Source organism: Puntigrus tetrazona, chromosome 7, assembly GCF_018831695.1.
Source record: "Puntigrus tetrazona isolate hp1 chromosome 7, ASM1883169v1, whole genome shotgun sequence".
In the NCBI taxonomy this organism is placed as follows: Eukaryota; Metazoa; Chordata; class Actinopteri; order Cypriniformes; family Cyprinidae; genus Puntigrus; species Puntigrus tetrazona.
Window position 1 is genome coordinate 8710354 of NC_056705.1, and position 16051 is coordinate 8726404.

Genomic DNA, 16051 nt, shown 5'->3' on the forward strand with positions numbered 1-16051 from the left:
TTGCTGGGTTCAAGAGGTGCAAACTATAACTGTTACGGGGCAGTATGTGTGGGGCATGTCTGTAGTATAAAGACAGCAGGTTTATTCCACCGACTGGGAAGAGGGATTAGGCTCAACACCGTCCTCATTAGCATTTAAATTACATCACCAGCTAATGAAAGTTCATTTACAACAGTTTATATGCAAATATTAACAACCTTTCCTGTCACCGACAGCTATTCAGAAGGAAAGGCATCAGTACAGTAGACCACACAGCTGTTGCTCATTTTAATGTCATGATTAAAACTTGTGCCATAATTAGACTCTCTTCACATTAAACGTTACTGAAGAACGTTTAATTAATTAAAACTAATCAAGAATCCCAAAGTACAAAACCTTAGGTTTTTTTTTTTTTTTTTGGCCCCTTAATATAAATAAACCTGATTAAATTATATTATATTTGCTAAAACTGTCAACGTAATTTTCTGAAAAATAGCAAACAGCAGTTTTTTTTAATAATATTACATGTTTATAAAGCAGCTTATTAGCCTGATTCCTGAAGGATCGCTTGACACTGAATGCTGAAACTTCAGCTTTGATCACAGGAATAAAATACATTTTAAAACGCGTTACCGCGGAAAAAATTGGATTTCGAATTGCGATAAAATTTATAAAATAATGTTGTTTGTTTCTGTATTTTCAAGCTAAAAAATAAGCTTTTTTTAATCTTAAATCTTCAAAAACGTCCCCAACCAAAGAGAAGAGCGCAAACGATTTATTAACTATATGTTCAGTTAAGAAAAAGCTAAACATTTATCCATTTATCCGTTCAGCTGAAAAGAATATGATTTAATGTTGGTTCGCAAAAACTGTGTTGTGGGCGAAACGATTGATATTTAAGTGTGCATTTCTCTATGGTGTCGATGTTAAAAATGAATCATATTATTGGACCAGTGCCGTTCATGATGGAATGCATTACTGGTTTTATATTCGCCTTGTTTGTGTTGACTTTTCCGGCCCCGTGTTTGCTCTCCTCTCGATATCCCGCGTAAAATCTGTGTCCCCAAGTAACGCTTATAAATAACCGAAGCTGTCTCTTGAATTCCAGGTACTTTTTTTGTCTTATCAGGCCGTTGAGTCCTCAGGGCGCAGTTTATTGCGAGCCCAACCGAATGCCTTGGGAAGGTGAGGAGGAGGAGGGGAGGAAAGCGCCGCTGAAGCAGGGTGTGACCGCAAACTATTTCAAACAAAGAGCGTGGGCCTCCGGCGAGGTGCTGTCATGCTCCGCACTTTCCCGGCGTCGGCGGCGAGCATTCACCTGGACCGCTGACGGCGAGCGGAGGTAAGAGCGCGACCGGGTCTGGGTTTCGAAACGAGATGTTCGGAAAGTTTCCTGCTTGCGGAAACCTGCTTGTTTGAGTTTTAAGACCGGACGGTGCTGTCGGCTCTAGTTTGTTACTGCTTTTGGGGTATTTTGAGGCTATCTATCTTCGCTTTGGCGTTGGCTTCTCGGATTCCTCTCTTTAGGTTTCGCAGCGAGACTCGATGGCTTTCTTCAAGGTTTTAAGCGCGGCGCGTGTAGAAAATGTGGTGCACTTTTGCGGAGGATGTTCGGAAAGTTTCTCTAATGAAAAGCAGAGCTGCTTTTTTTGCGTTTTAAGACTGCGTGGTGCGGTTAACTCCAGGTTGTTTTTGGAGCATTAAGACGTTTCATTCATTCATTCATTCACTGACCAGACAAACGGAGAAAGCGACTCATGAAAAATACAGCTTGGGGAAACGTTCTACTTTTGAGCTTTAAGACTAGAAGTTAGCGTTAATCCATTTCTCCTGCTGTGTTTTTAGGCATTTTGAGAAGCTTCAAGGCTTTTTTTTTGCATTGTATTGTAATTAATTAGCGGATAAACATCTATCTGTTGGGTTTTTTAATCTTTTTAGGTTTGCGATGCGACTTGATGCTCGTTCTGCGGTCACTGCCTTGAGTTTTAAACAAGACAAACGGAGAAAGTAAGGGCTTTTCTAATGAAGAGCACACGGAAACTTGCTTTTTTTGCATTTTAAGACCGAAATCTGCTATTTTCTGAGCATTTCGAGGAGGTTCAAGGCTTTTTTTTGCATTGTATTGTAATTAATTCGCGGATAAACATCTATTTAATTTAGTCTGTTGGGTTTTTTAATCTTTTTAGGTTTGCGATGCGACTTGAAGCTCGTTCTGCGGTCACTGCCTTGAGTTTTAAACAAGACAAACGAAGAAAGTAAGGGCTTTTGGAAAGTTGCTCCAATGAAGAGCACCCGGAAACTTGCTTTTCTTGCATTTTAAGACCGAAATCTGCTACTTTCTGAGCATTTCGAGGAGCTTCTTGGTTCGTTTCACATCATAATTCCATCCCAGTAGATCAACGCCTCTTTGCTTTGGTCTTTATTAAATTCTTTCGTCTCGCTGTTCCTGAAATCTAACGAAAACTTAATTAGAAAATTCTTGAGCAGCTTTAATCGAGTTCCTTTTGTCGGTGTGATCTTGCCACCTGAACCGCTACGGTCCTTTTCGAATCTCCGAAGTTGAATTGAGATTAGAAACTGCGACGAAAAGCTGCAGGGTGAACGATTTTATGTTCTTTGGTTAATCAGTTCTTGAATTTGAGCTATTCCGTTCAGCTATCCTAGTTTCTCCTTATCAGAAATGGTTGAGAAGATAGTGTCCGTGTGATAGTGCGGCAGTGACGGGGTTGAAGGGACGGGTGATGATAACACGTGGAGGCCGCTCTGTTTACTCAGCGTCTTGCTCAAACAGACTCTGAGCTCTTTGTTGCGTTCAGTTGACACGGTCTTCTGCTCGTTCTCTCGGTCATAGTGCAGTCGCAGAGAACGACCGCCATTGTGCGCCGCTCGTATTGTCTGATCAAAGGCAAGATATAAGAAAGGAGCAGTTGTACTTCAATGAAAGGAAAGGACAGATGCATTTGTAAGGTCAAAATACAGCCATAACTAATGGACAGCATTTACTCACGAGTTTAAAAGTTTGGGGATGGCAAGCGTATTAAAGAAAGAATCGAGGCTGCATTTATTTGACCCAAAAAATTGTGATATTTTATTACGATTTAAAATAAGTTTCGTCTATGCTCAATGCGTTCATGCTGTAATTTATTCCCGTGATCAAAGTTGAATTTTTGGCGTCATTACTCACAATCGAAAAATCACTCGAATACGCGATTATCAATTTATTTATTTAAGCAGCGAAGGCGGTTAATTAAATTAAAACGATATCAATTATTTATTTGTTAAATATCTCTGGCCAGTAACGGCGTGGGAGAATATTTTGCTGCACGCACAAAACCTGCTGTCCTGGATTAATTAATAACCCAGTTTAGACGGCGTGAAACCTGAACTGAGATAACCCAGGATTAGGTTATTGTTCAGTCTGTGACACGCTTGAGGTAGGCTCATTAATATTTCCCTCCACAGAGAATTTGTTAACTTGAGAATTGGTTAACTTGTATATCACAGCTAATATTTGGATGGTACTGAAGTGCTGTTGATGTGTAATTGAATGAATGGATCTGAAATCAACACAACGATCTACTTGTATTCTCAGAGCAGGTGTCTCAGGTGTGTGTAGGTACACAGGCTTATGGTTTAGCCCCAGGTCAGCAACCGCCCCCATCAAACACTGTTTTTAACAGCAACAGAGCTGTTTTGCCAACACTCAGCAAATTTTGTAAATCATTTAAGGCTCGGAAACCGGTTATATACCATAACTACAGAATCTCAAGCATTTAAACACGGATGCATGCAGCACTGGCTTTACGTAATTAGTTTTTAGCGTATTATTGTTAGCCATTGCTGAGACTGCGTGCTTGTTGAAGGTTTAAATGGATGCAGGAGAGTACTGTAAAACATTAACGGAAGTAATGAGAAGCTATTTTAGGTTTTGGCATAAATCCAAAGTGCCTTACTGTTATCATGATTGCTTATACAGAAATATTGGCACCTTTTTTTACATACGATCAAAGGCTGTGAAAATAAATGAATCTGCATTGTTAATCCTTTAGATTTTTTGCACTTAAAAACATTTTATTTACTTCCATAGGAGAGTAATAATTTAAAATCGGGTGAAATATCATTATGAAGTCATTTTGTTTTTGGTTTTTTTCCGAATGCATGTCGGACAAAAGTATTGGCACCTCTAGAAATTCGCATGGGTGAAATATAATAAGGGTAGTATATTCACAAAATTGAGCACTCCGGGGTCACTGTGAACACGAAATTGTTAAAAAAAAATGTTATACACAAATATAAATAGGAGGGAAAACAAAGCCCAAATTCCCTTAATCATCCATCACGATGAGAAAAACCGAAGAATATATTTCTGATGCGCAGCAAAAGTTAAATGAGCTTCACAAATTAGTGAAGTGGCTTTAAGAAAAGAGCTAGAGCTAGGGGAAAATGTTACGAATGGAAGAGGACGTGTGTCTATATCGTCCCAATGTACGGTGAGAAGGAGAGTTGCGGAAAATAGTTGAGTCTCTGGGTCAGAAAACGCACTTACATCACCCTGAAGAACATGAGTGTGGTGAACTTAGGAGAAGAAACACCAGCATGAAGTGATTCTGAATGGAGGAATGGTCTCTGATCTTTCGTCACGTGTTCTCTAACCTCATCCCGCTTTATAGGAGAAAATCTAGAGCTGTTAAACTGGCCAATGGAGCTTTCAAAAAGTATTGAATAAAAGGGTGCAGTTAATTGTGGCCAATGTGCATTAGAGAGAAACATTTATTTCATAATGATATTTCCCCCTCGCTTTAAATTCTTATTATCCAGTGAAAGGTTTGACTTTTGTAAATTTTTAAAATGAAAGTTCAAAAGGATTAACAATACACATTCATTTTTAGACTTGTTTGAGCATATTTACCTAGGGTGCCAATACTTTTGGCCGTGACTGGGTAAATCAGTGATTCTGCATTTAAATGGATTGCACATTATATATTTACTTCTGCACTGGACATATTTTAGTTTTATATTATGAGATGATTCAATATTATGATTATACTGCCATTACCCTCTTTATTTTGTAAATGCATAATAAATATTTGTATAACAAATATACAGTTTTATGATGTATGCTACATACGATATGCTATATATATATAAAATATGCACGATTTTCTCACCCAAATCCAACATGTAGATGAGTCTTCATCATATTTTGGTCAGATTTGAAGAAATGTAGAATCACGCCATTTGCTTAGAAGTGAATGGGTGCCGTCAGAATGAGAGTCCAAACAGCAGTAATCCACACCACTCCAGTCTTTCAGTTAACATCCCGTGAAGACGCGTTATCACAAGAAACAGATCCATCATTAAGACCAGGGTTAGTCCATAATGTTATGGATAGAGGACTATATGAAGCAATGGTTTGAAGTAGAAAAGTGGCTAAATAATGGATCTGTTTGTTACAAACACACAGCTTTTCGCTTCACAAGACAATAACTGAAGTACCGGAGTGGCGTGTATCGCTGTCATGTTTTTATCAGATGTTTGGACTCTCGCTCTGACGGCACCCATTCACTTCTGAGCAAATGCCGTAATGCTACATTTCTCCAAATCTGTTCTGGTGAGGAAATAAACTCATCTACATTAAATGCACATTTAAAAACACTCTTCTCTCACCAGAAACGGCTCCTAGCTTGATCAATGCAGTAGTCCAATCTGAGATGCGCACTTTACGCATGTTTAAAGCGTGACATGTAACATCCTTTCAGCGGATCACGTCATGTTGGGGACGCTCAGCGAGTGGCTGTGGTGGGACCGGCTGTGGCTGCCGGGGAACCTCACGTGGGCCGATCTCAAAGACGAGGAAGGACTCGTCTACGCCAGAGCATCCCACCTCTATGTCACGCTGCCATACGCTTTAGTCTTCCTTGTAGTCAGATACGTGTTTGAAAGGTGAGTTGCTTGTGGTATTTCGGTGATTACGTTGCAGTAAGTGGAAATTTGCGGGAGAATTAGCTAAGTATCAGGGTCTGAGAACTTTGCTAACGATCCAAATCTACTAATGTCCGTCTTTTTAGGTTGATAGCAACACCGCTTGCAGCCTCTCTTGGCGTCACTGAGAAAACCAGATACAAAGTGGAGCACAATGCTGTCCTTGAACGTTATTTCATTGCAAAATCAAAACATCCAGGACAGGTAATGTCACCTCATCTCACCTCAAAAATCTTACACATCCACATTAGATTCAAAGTCACCTTTGGCTCGACCACTGGAGAAGATCACCGTTTTAGACATTAAGATTTTCCACAAAGCTTCTTTGGAAATTTTGAATTTAACTCGGTTCCATTTAGATCATATTTGTAACCCTGGACCACAAAACCAGTCATAAGCATAATTTTTTTGAAATTGAGATTTATGCATTTTCTGGCAACTGAATAAAGCATTCAATTAATGTATAGTATGAGATATATATATATATATATATATATATATATATATATATATATATATATATATATATATATATATATATATATATATAAAAAATAAATATATATTAAAAAATGATATGAAATGATATGATTTAGGTTGTATTGTTAAATACATTATAAATGGTATATTAGATTAATCCGCTAATCCAGATCAAGTGCCTGAGGATAGTTAGCCAAAAAAGATTTTTCTCTTTTCAGAAATTAGTTTAATGTTTTTATGTCTCATTTCATGTGTTTTTTTTGTAAATTTATGTTATATTTTTACAATACATTTTTTTAAATTTTATTAACTTGAATATTTATAAAATTTTACATCCTTAAAAAAACAATTTTCAAGTGTCTCAAATTTTATTTCAGTATTTACGCAAATCTGGCAATTTAATTTATTCTGGTAGCATTTGGTAAAATGAACCCATAATTCTAAAGCATAAACTAAAACCCACACGCCTCTTTTCTAACGCGAGAGACTTCTGCTCTTTTCCATCACTTATCAGGCAGATATTGACGGCCTGTGCAAAAAATGCAGCTGGTCCCGTCGACAAGTGGAGCGCTGGTTCAGAAGAAGACGGAACCAGGACCGTCCCGGGGTTCTGAAAAAATTCAGAGAGGCCAGGTATGAAATACGCATAACCTAATATGACTTATTGATTGCATGTCTGTCATCAATTCTGATTGGTCAAATACTGCGTTCTGTTGTCGTATATTCCTGTGTAATGCATTCTTGTATCTCAGCATAAACAGCAAGGCGTTAACGTTGACGAGCCCATGGGTTCTGTTTTCAGGGAATGCATGCATTTGTAAAATGTAAAAGTTGGATGCAAATGCATAAAAATGATAACTTTACAAACGACCTTTAAGGACGGATCATCAAGATGCACAAAAGGCATTAACGCATAACTATACGAAACGCAGAATTATTTATTTTATTTTGTAATATTTATATATTACATGCTACTTTAGTTATTTCATAAAGCTTATCCAATTTATTCCATTAATTTTAATGCATTAACTACTAACATTAACCAGCAATGAGCACCAACGTTATATTAATATAACAAAATATGTTTTAATAACAATTCACGGTGCATTAACTACAGTTAACAAGGCAATGTTGAGAAGATCGTTCACTAAACGCTCCTTTAAAACGCTTTTCTGCATGCAATACCCACAACGCACTGCAGCGGTCATGAGGCACAAGTCTAGACGAGCGGTTGCTAATTTGTTGCTGTCTGCTTATGCTGTCAAGACCGGTGTTGACTAGTTGTTTTGATGTGAATGTAATCCCTGATCACATGAGCTTCCCTCTCTGCTGGATTGTCTCCGTAGCTGGCGAATGGTGTTTTATCTGGCGGCGTTCGTTGGTGGAATCATAGCCCTGTATGATGTGAGTTTAACATACGGTATATCTTATATAAAACTGCGCCTGTTTTCCTGTTCTGGCCGCTGATGCAGATCTGCGATCAACTCTTGGGTGAAAAGAAAAACTTAGTGATTCTTTAGTACTTTCTTACGATCATCTAAGTGTACTCAACTGTGCTATTTTTAGACTAAAATGCACTTTTAACAAACTGTCTTTGTTTCTTTGCACACTTAAAAACATAAAATATAAAACGGCACACTAAAGTGTAATGTAAGTGGTGACTAAATGCATTTTTGAGTATGTTAAAAGTGCATTTTAGTTCATATTCATTCAGCTGAGTACACTTAGTTGATCTTGGGTTAATCCTAAAGAACCGTTTTTAGTATATTAAGTACAAAATGAGTGCGTGACAAAATAGAGCACTTTAATTACTTTTACGGAAGTGCACTTGTTTTTTTAATGGGCTGACAGCGCTGTGCACACAGCAATTTAAGACACACTAAATAGGCAGCGTCTTTTTTTAAATAAAAAAAAACGTTTGCATGCAGGAGAGGAGCAACTATTGATTTTAATAGAATTTGTTGGTTACACTATTTTAAGGTGTCATTGTTACAGTGTACTGGGTAATATTAATGAACTCCGTGTACTTACTGTATGGTTAGGGTTTGGCTTGCGTGTAATTATGCATAATTAACTTATTATTATAATGTGAGAAGGACACCTTTAAATCAAGTGTTACCACTTTGTACTGCTAAGCTAATGGAACAATGCATGGTTATGCAATTATTATATTTTTATTTTTAAATTTTCGATTGTACTTGAATCATTTATAAACATTATTTAGATTATCGCTGTGCATTATTACAACAGTGCTCTTTTTGAGTCCATTATCCGCAATATTCGAATCTATTTTTTTAATTTATTTCATAAATTATGCATAAAAGCAGCTAAAACTGTCAATTATAATAATTATAATAATTAAATGTCATAATTGTGTGCGTTTTAAGAGCTTAATGTTCTCCAGTCGTTTTAATCCAATAATTTCTATGACTTTTTACAGTCAACGTGATTTAATGATGTGGATTTTAAAAAGGCCTGATTTTAATGTTTGCGTGTCTGTGTATAACTTTTGACTTTTCGCGCTTTTTAAAAACGAGGTACATCCCCATACATCCGTTTTCCCGAAACCATAGGAACCCTAGTTCTTGAAAAGAAAACGCTGCCGAGTGGACTAATCGAAATAATACTTTTTTTAAATTTGCGGTTGTTTTATCTTACCTTGCTAAGTCATCTCAGGGCCCTCTTGGAAATCTGCGGGGGGCCCCTTTCTCGAGAGCCGCTGCATTGTGGGATTTCCACGAGTTCGGTTTGTGTTTGGATCGCGCCTCTGGTGGCCTCAAACCGAACTTAAACCGAACGGCGCGCTAGGTTTTAGAACACAGCCAAAAGTTGAATACTGATTGGTCTGTTTATTACAGAAACCCTGGTTTTATCATTTGCGGGAGGTGTGGAATGGCTATCCCAAACAGGTATGTTCAGCTCTTTGATTCGCTCCGAGGGATATTTTTTATCGTTCACGTATCACCGGCACTAATAAGATATGGTTCGCCTCGACCCAGCCTCGATAAAGGCTTCAAATTTTACGACGCGGCCGATAAATAAGGCAGATAATAAGCTCACGCCGCTTCCAAATCAAACATGGCCATATTTAGAAGAACAAAGTCTTATTTTGGCCCGGCTGAGGGGTTTTTTTTTGGGAAGCGTTGGCGCTTGTTAAGCGAGGTCCAGGTTTTAATCACGAGAGCGGTGATGTCATTCGGATCGGCAACTCGAGTTTCCTAGAATAATCAAAAAAAAAAGAGAGACGCCTTCGAACTCCCGCTGCGTCAAAGCACAGTGGATTGCATCAAATTCACGTTGAGCTACAGCTCGGATCAATCAGAGTCTTTTAGTTTTTCCCTCATAAATGCGCTCATCTGTCGTTGCCGTGCATGTTTCTGAGAGCTTGCGTTTTTTTTTTGGCTCCCTGCAGTCCTTGCTAGGTTCCCAGTACTGGTATTATACTTTGGAGATGAGCTTCTATTTGTCGCTGGTGCTCAGAATAACCTTCGACGTCAAACGGAAGGTGAGTATCTTCTTTTCAACGAGTTTCGCGTGAGGCTAACCAATCGTCGCGGCGCCCAAAAATGAACATCTGACAGCTGTTGTGATCTATCGATTAAAGCCAGATTGATCTGTTGTTGGTTTTTATCTCATCTGGTTTTTTCTGAAAGCGACTGAGTAACTTCTAGTGAATGCTTGCGTGTGTATATATATATATATATTTCAGGACTTTAAAGAGCAGATCATCCATCACTGGGCCACGCTGACGCTCTTGGCATTCTCCTGGTGTGGGAACTACATCCGGGTCGGGACCCTGGTGATGCTCATTCACGACTCCTCTGACATTCTTTTAGAGGTTACCGATGAGCCATTAACCTTATTTTATCTGATTAGTCTTTACCGTATTTCCAGCCATTTGCTCCCTGCATTAGAGGCTGATGGGAAACGCGTTTGGTGGAACGGGTTCAGGAAACCTTTTGGGTTTTTTTTTGGACTCATTTAAGGTTTAAACGAGCAACTTTAGTCTAAACAAATGATGAGAATGAGGCTGCTGGTTATATAAAATGGGTCACTCCAAAAAAATATGTAGGGGAATACCCATTTCATGTGCTATTTGAAAAAATAACCCAAAAATGTAGAATTAATACAAACGAAACAATCGTAGCTATGACTACAGGGTTCGACTGGTTTATTATTTAGTGAGAAATTATAGTTTTTGTTAATGTTTTGAATTAGTGTTTTATTTGTATGTTGTTGTTTACAAAATTTAGTATTTTAACTTTTTTTTTTTATTAGTTTATAGTTGTTTTACACATGCCTATATAGTTTATATATATTTTTTAATGACATTTTCCTTTCACACCATAACACACGTTGATTAATCAACTAGTACTGCCCACATCGACGTGTATGTGTGTAATATTTCATTATATTTCAGATATTGAAGGACTGTGTAGTGTCAGTTAACCGTAAAAAAAAAAACGTAAACCCTTCTTGACAAACCGCACCTGCTTGTTATTTTTCCGCAGTCGGCTAAGATCTTCAACTACGCCAAATGGGAAAGCACGTGCAACGGCATCTTCGTGGTGTTTGCTGCCGTCTTCATAGTCACGCGCCTCGTAATCTTTCCATTTTGGTGAGAACAGCGCGACTGTTATTTCCGAGCTGTGTTTTACGTGCATTACTTGTTCATTACAACTGATCTCACGTGTCTTTATCCCAGGATCATTCACTGCACGTGGGTTTATCCTCCCGAATATTACCCGCCGTTCTTCGGGTATTATTTCTTTAACTTCATGCTTGCCGTCCTGTTGATGCTGCACATGTTCTGGGCCTATCTGATCCTACGCATGGTGAAGATGTTCCTTTTCGGAAGCGTGAGTTCTATTTTTTTGTCTATTTTGATTGGACGAGTCATTTTGGCTAGTCGTATTTTGGGATTTCCCACTGTGCATTCGTGAATGGTTAACTACCAACGTTCGCGAACGCGTGTTTATTAGCGCCGCATGCAGCTTGTGTTTGCTCTTGCCTGGAACCTGAAGGCCGAAAAAAACGCTAAACATGCAAATCACGAATGTGAATGACGAGCACACGTTACGATTGGTTGTCTGTTTTCAAATGACTCTGTAATTTTAGACATTTGGCATCTTCATAAGCGAGGGTTAAAAGCACCGCCGACCCCTTTTAAAAGGATATACGTGTGAAACGCTGCTTCGCCCGAGGTTAAAAAGACATTAACCCAGGGTTAAGCGTCGCGTCAAAGCCCTGAATGCATTCTAAAATCGTTTATAAGATGGTTGCGACTCAAAAATAAGCACAGTGAAACGCATCCATGCGGCCCGAGGGTCATATGTTACTAATAAATAGCACTAAATAGCATTCGGGCTAGTAACTGACACACAGTATGACTTTTAATAAGTTATAAAACACTAAAAAGATGCACTGAACTGTTTTATTCTCCGTTTAAGAGAATCAGTGTTTGGCGCACTTTCAGTTATGGCACAGTTTTCATTTATCGTCACGCTTAAATGTCCTATTGTGAATATTATTGCATCAACACTGGCTTTACTGACCTAGTTAACCATCCCATAATGCTGGTTATACCAGTGTGGGTTGGTACAGTCCATTCACCATATAAACAATTGACCGTATAAAGTAAAAATGCTACGAAATGCATCATACTTTGTGAGAAACTGTAACATGCCAGAGGCAAAATAGACGCTGTTTTTGGAGAATTAGTAAGCAAATATAACGCACGTCTGTGTAATAGAGATGAACTCTCTCTGTGGTCGTTGATGGTTTGTTAGGTTGGTAATGTACGACGACCACATTCTGCAGCAAAACATGTATATTAAATCTACGTAGTGTAGATTGTGTAGATTAACAAGTTAGACTGTTGGTATTTGTGCCACTTGCTTAGAGCAATTTTGGGAGGGAGTCCTGAACGACAGTTTATGGGATTTACTGTGTTTTGCTGCGGGTGTCACTCGTGGCGTATGATTGTTTGGGATTACTCACTAGAAGTGAGACCAGTACACGCCTCCCGCTATATATGACCACGTTCACCATTTGAAACCAATGAATGAGTTCACGAGCCACGCTTTCTTCTCAGACGAAGGAATATGGCTTCGACATGAAACATTTAGGTGATTCCTGAATCACTTTTCAAGTGCATCATTGTGAAAATATTTATTTTTGCATTTTGATTAAAAAAAATATTTTAAGCTCAGTTGAAAGTTGTTATATATATATATATATATATATATATATATATATATATATATATATATATGTGTGTGTGTATATATATATATATATATATATATATATATATATATATATATATATATATATATATATATATATATATATATATATATATATATATATATATATATGTGTGTGTGTGTGTGTGTGTATATATATATATATATATATATATATATGTGTATATATGTATATATATATATATATATATATATATGTATATATATATATATATATGTGTGTGTGTCTATATATGTGTGTATATATTGTATATATATATATATATATATATATATATATATATATATATATATATATATATATATATATATATATATATATATATGCTATCAAAGTGATTAATTAATTGCAATTAATCACATCCAAAAAAAATAAAAGTATGTGCACTGTGCATATTTATTATGTACACACGCATACGGTGTATTTATATTGAAAATATTTGCATATTTATTCATTTATATATCCATATTCTTATGTTTTGTATTATATTCAAATATATATATGAAATTATCTTTCTTGCATAGATACGCATGTAAACAAAAACTTTATTTTGGATGCGATAAATCCTCTAGTATAAATATAAACTGTGTTTTTAGTCTTCTCACCAACGTAGCATTTATTTTGAATTGTTAAATATTACTACAATCATAAACGGCCGTTTTCTATTTGAATAAATGTTAAAATGTCAAAAAAAAACTCTTAATGCGCCGATTTGCTGCTCGAGAAACCTTTCTCATTAATATGAATTCTCGTTAGTGTCAATAGAAAAGTTTGGTATTTTTGATATTTTAGGCTTCTTTGATGAATAGAATAAATTCTTCAATTCTAAATATGTTTACCGCCCCTCTCGATCATCGCAGTGCGTCCTTGTTGAATAAAAGCCGTGATGTTTTTCGGTGTAAAATGCAGTCCCAGACGAAGCCGTCCTGCTCTAACCTGAAACAATGACACAAGCCCGTGACCGCGAGCGAGTTCTCCGGCTCTGTGCCGTCGTTCTGTTATTTCCAGTTACACTGATTAAAACGAGCCCCTGCCAGCCTGTAGTCAGCGCTCTATTGTTTTCCCTCCAGCTCGGTCTATTGAAAAAGGTGAGTCATAACTCGAGAGTGATTGCGCCGACAGCGTACGCCATCTCTCACGAATGCAGAGCGGACGAGGGATGCCAGATTCAATCGCTTCTCTTCTCCGCGTACCTGCGGCCCGTTGCTCAAAGGGACCTAATTAGTCGTGATTTAGTGCGCATCGGACCGATGGATCGCGTGTCTGCGCGTCTGCTTTTCTACGAATGGCTTGTTAGGTGAAGGTTTCAAGCTCCGGCTGTGTTTTAGGGTTTCTGTGCTGTGGAAGTTCAAAGATCGGCGTGCTTATTGTTCGATTTCTTTAACGTTTGCTAAACTAAGTATATGGATCAAACAGGCTTATATTAAACCACTCAGCCGTTTAGCAACCGCACAGAAACAACCTGGCACGCTTTTACACGGAGAAACACCACTTTTTTTCATTTTAGCCGTTGTGCCGAATATAAATGATTAATATTTTTAACTTAAAACATCTGCATTAATATTCACGACTAATTTGGCAAGCGTTTTAGGCTATTTATTTAGCTTTTACGTAAGGTAATTGTGACTTTTTATCTCACAATTCCAACTTTTCCCAAGTTTTTGTAGTTTATATTATAGAAAAGCCAGAATCGTAAAACATTTACCAGAAATAGCAAGAAATTAAAAAGAAATTGGAATTGTGAGACAACTTGCTAATACTTTTTACAATTTTAGTTTTTTATTCTTTTTACAATTGCATTTTATTATTCTTGTACAGTTTGTTTTTATTAAATGTTTGTTTTTTTTTATTTTAAAAATTATTTTTTTATATCATTTTTATTCTGCATTTTTTTTTAATGAACAAAAAATTAAATTTTTTTTAACAAAACAAAAAAGTTTACGTTCGTGATTCTAATCTGAATTAAAAAGTGAGTTAAAAAGTGTGGAGGCTTTCACAAATAAAATTACGACATTTTTCATTCTCAGGTTTTGTCTTCAAAATAAAAAATAAAAAATCATTTTGAACTCTCTTCCCCAATGTACTGTTTTGATATGCTTTTTCTAGTTGACCAAAGACGAGAGAAGCGACCATGAAGAAGACGAGGAAGAGGACGGAGACACCAGTGTGACCGAGGACAATGACGGACATGTGAAAGTGACCAATGGCTGTGGAGCAGGGGGCGGGGCTAATCATCACTGACGCTTCCTCTCTCAAACTGTGAAGGACTTTGACTTGCCCTCGGGGACGCGAGGAGCCAAAAACATACGTTTGATTTATTGTCACGCCGAGAATATGCCAGAAACCTGTCAAATCAAATTGCATCTTTTAATAATGCTCAAAAAAACCCTTGTTTTCCACCAACTCGGCTTCGCCGGAGACGACCTGCTGTGTGTCTTGGCTGCTTCGAAACCTTCCCTCCCCCCCTTTCGACTAAAACTTTTTTCAATATGGCACAAGATCACATGGGTAATTATGAAAGAACATGGTGCAAAGAAAAAGAAACTCCTCGTAAGTTTTAATAGACTCCTCATTGTTGTCGGAGCTCAAAGATCACGTCACACTGGCTGCTCTTGCCGTCTGGCGTCGCCCACCGAGGCTTCATCTGCCGTGCTTTTGAGTTTTACATCAACCTCTGCTGTCCAGCTCAGCCTCCAGCGAGAACTAATAAGATGAGATCTCAAGTTTATGTTTCCTGCAAGTGATTTTGAAGCAGAACATCTACTTTTGTATCACTTTAACCTCTTGCAGGCACGTCGTTTTCTTTTATTTTTACGCGGCGTCTACACTGGATGCGTGCAAATGTGTTTTTTTTTGCAACTTTTGATGGCTGGAGGTCACTGAGTCTCTGTACTTCTGGTTTCTAGTATGCTTTTCTGTGCTATCTAAAATCACCAGCTGTGACTGAAAATGAAGGTCTTCCAGCCAAAACTCAGTATCTATCTATCTATCTATCTATCTATCTATCTATCTATCTATCTATCTATCTACCCGTCCCTCTATCTATCTATCTATCTATCTATCTATCTATCTATCCGTCCCTCTATCTATCTATCTATCTATCTATCTATCTATCTATCTATCTATCTATCTATCTATCTATCCGTCCCTCTATCTATCTATCTATCTATCTATCTATCCGTCCCTCTCTATCTATCTATCTATCTATCTATCTATCTATCTATCTATCTATCTATCTACCGTCTATCTATCTATCTATCTATCTATCTATCTATCTATCTATCTACCCGTCCCTCTATCTATCTATCTATCTATCTATCTATCTATCTATCTATCTATC

At 37.5% G+C, this 16051-nt stretch overlaps 1 protein-coding gene across 1 annotated transcript; it reads left to right on the top strand.

Moving 5' to 3' along the window:
* Nucleotides 1–1163: 1163 nt before the first annotated feature.
* On the top strand, nucleotides 1164–15794 carry cers3a (ceramide synthase 3a). The gene is made up of 11 exons (XM_043244090.1): nucleotides 1164–1321; nucleotides 5739–5922; nucleotides 6048–6165; nucleotides 6956–7074; nucleotides 7788–7845; nucleotides 9300–9350; nucleotides 9854–9946; nucleotides 10151–10279; nucleotides 10953–11059; nucleotides 11147–11300; nucleotides 14818–15794. Exons 2-11 carry the CDS (start codon nucleotides 5750–5752, stop codon nucleotides 14950–14952), a joined length of 1137 nt encoding a protein of 378 aa, XP_043100025.1. The 5' UTR covers nucleotides 1164–1321; nucleotides 5739–5749; the 3' UTR covers nucleotides 14953–15794.
* The last annotated feature ends 257 nt before the right edge of the window (nucleotides 15795–16051 follow it).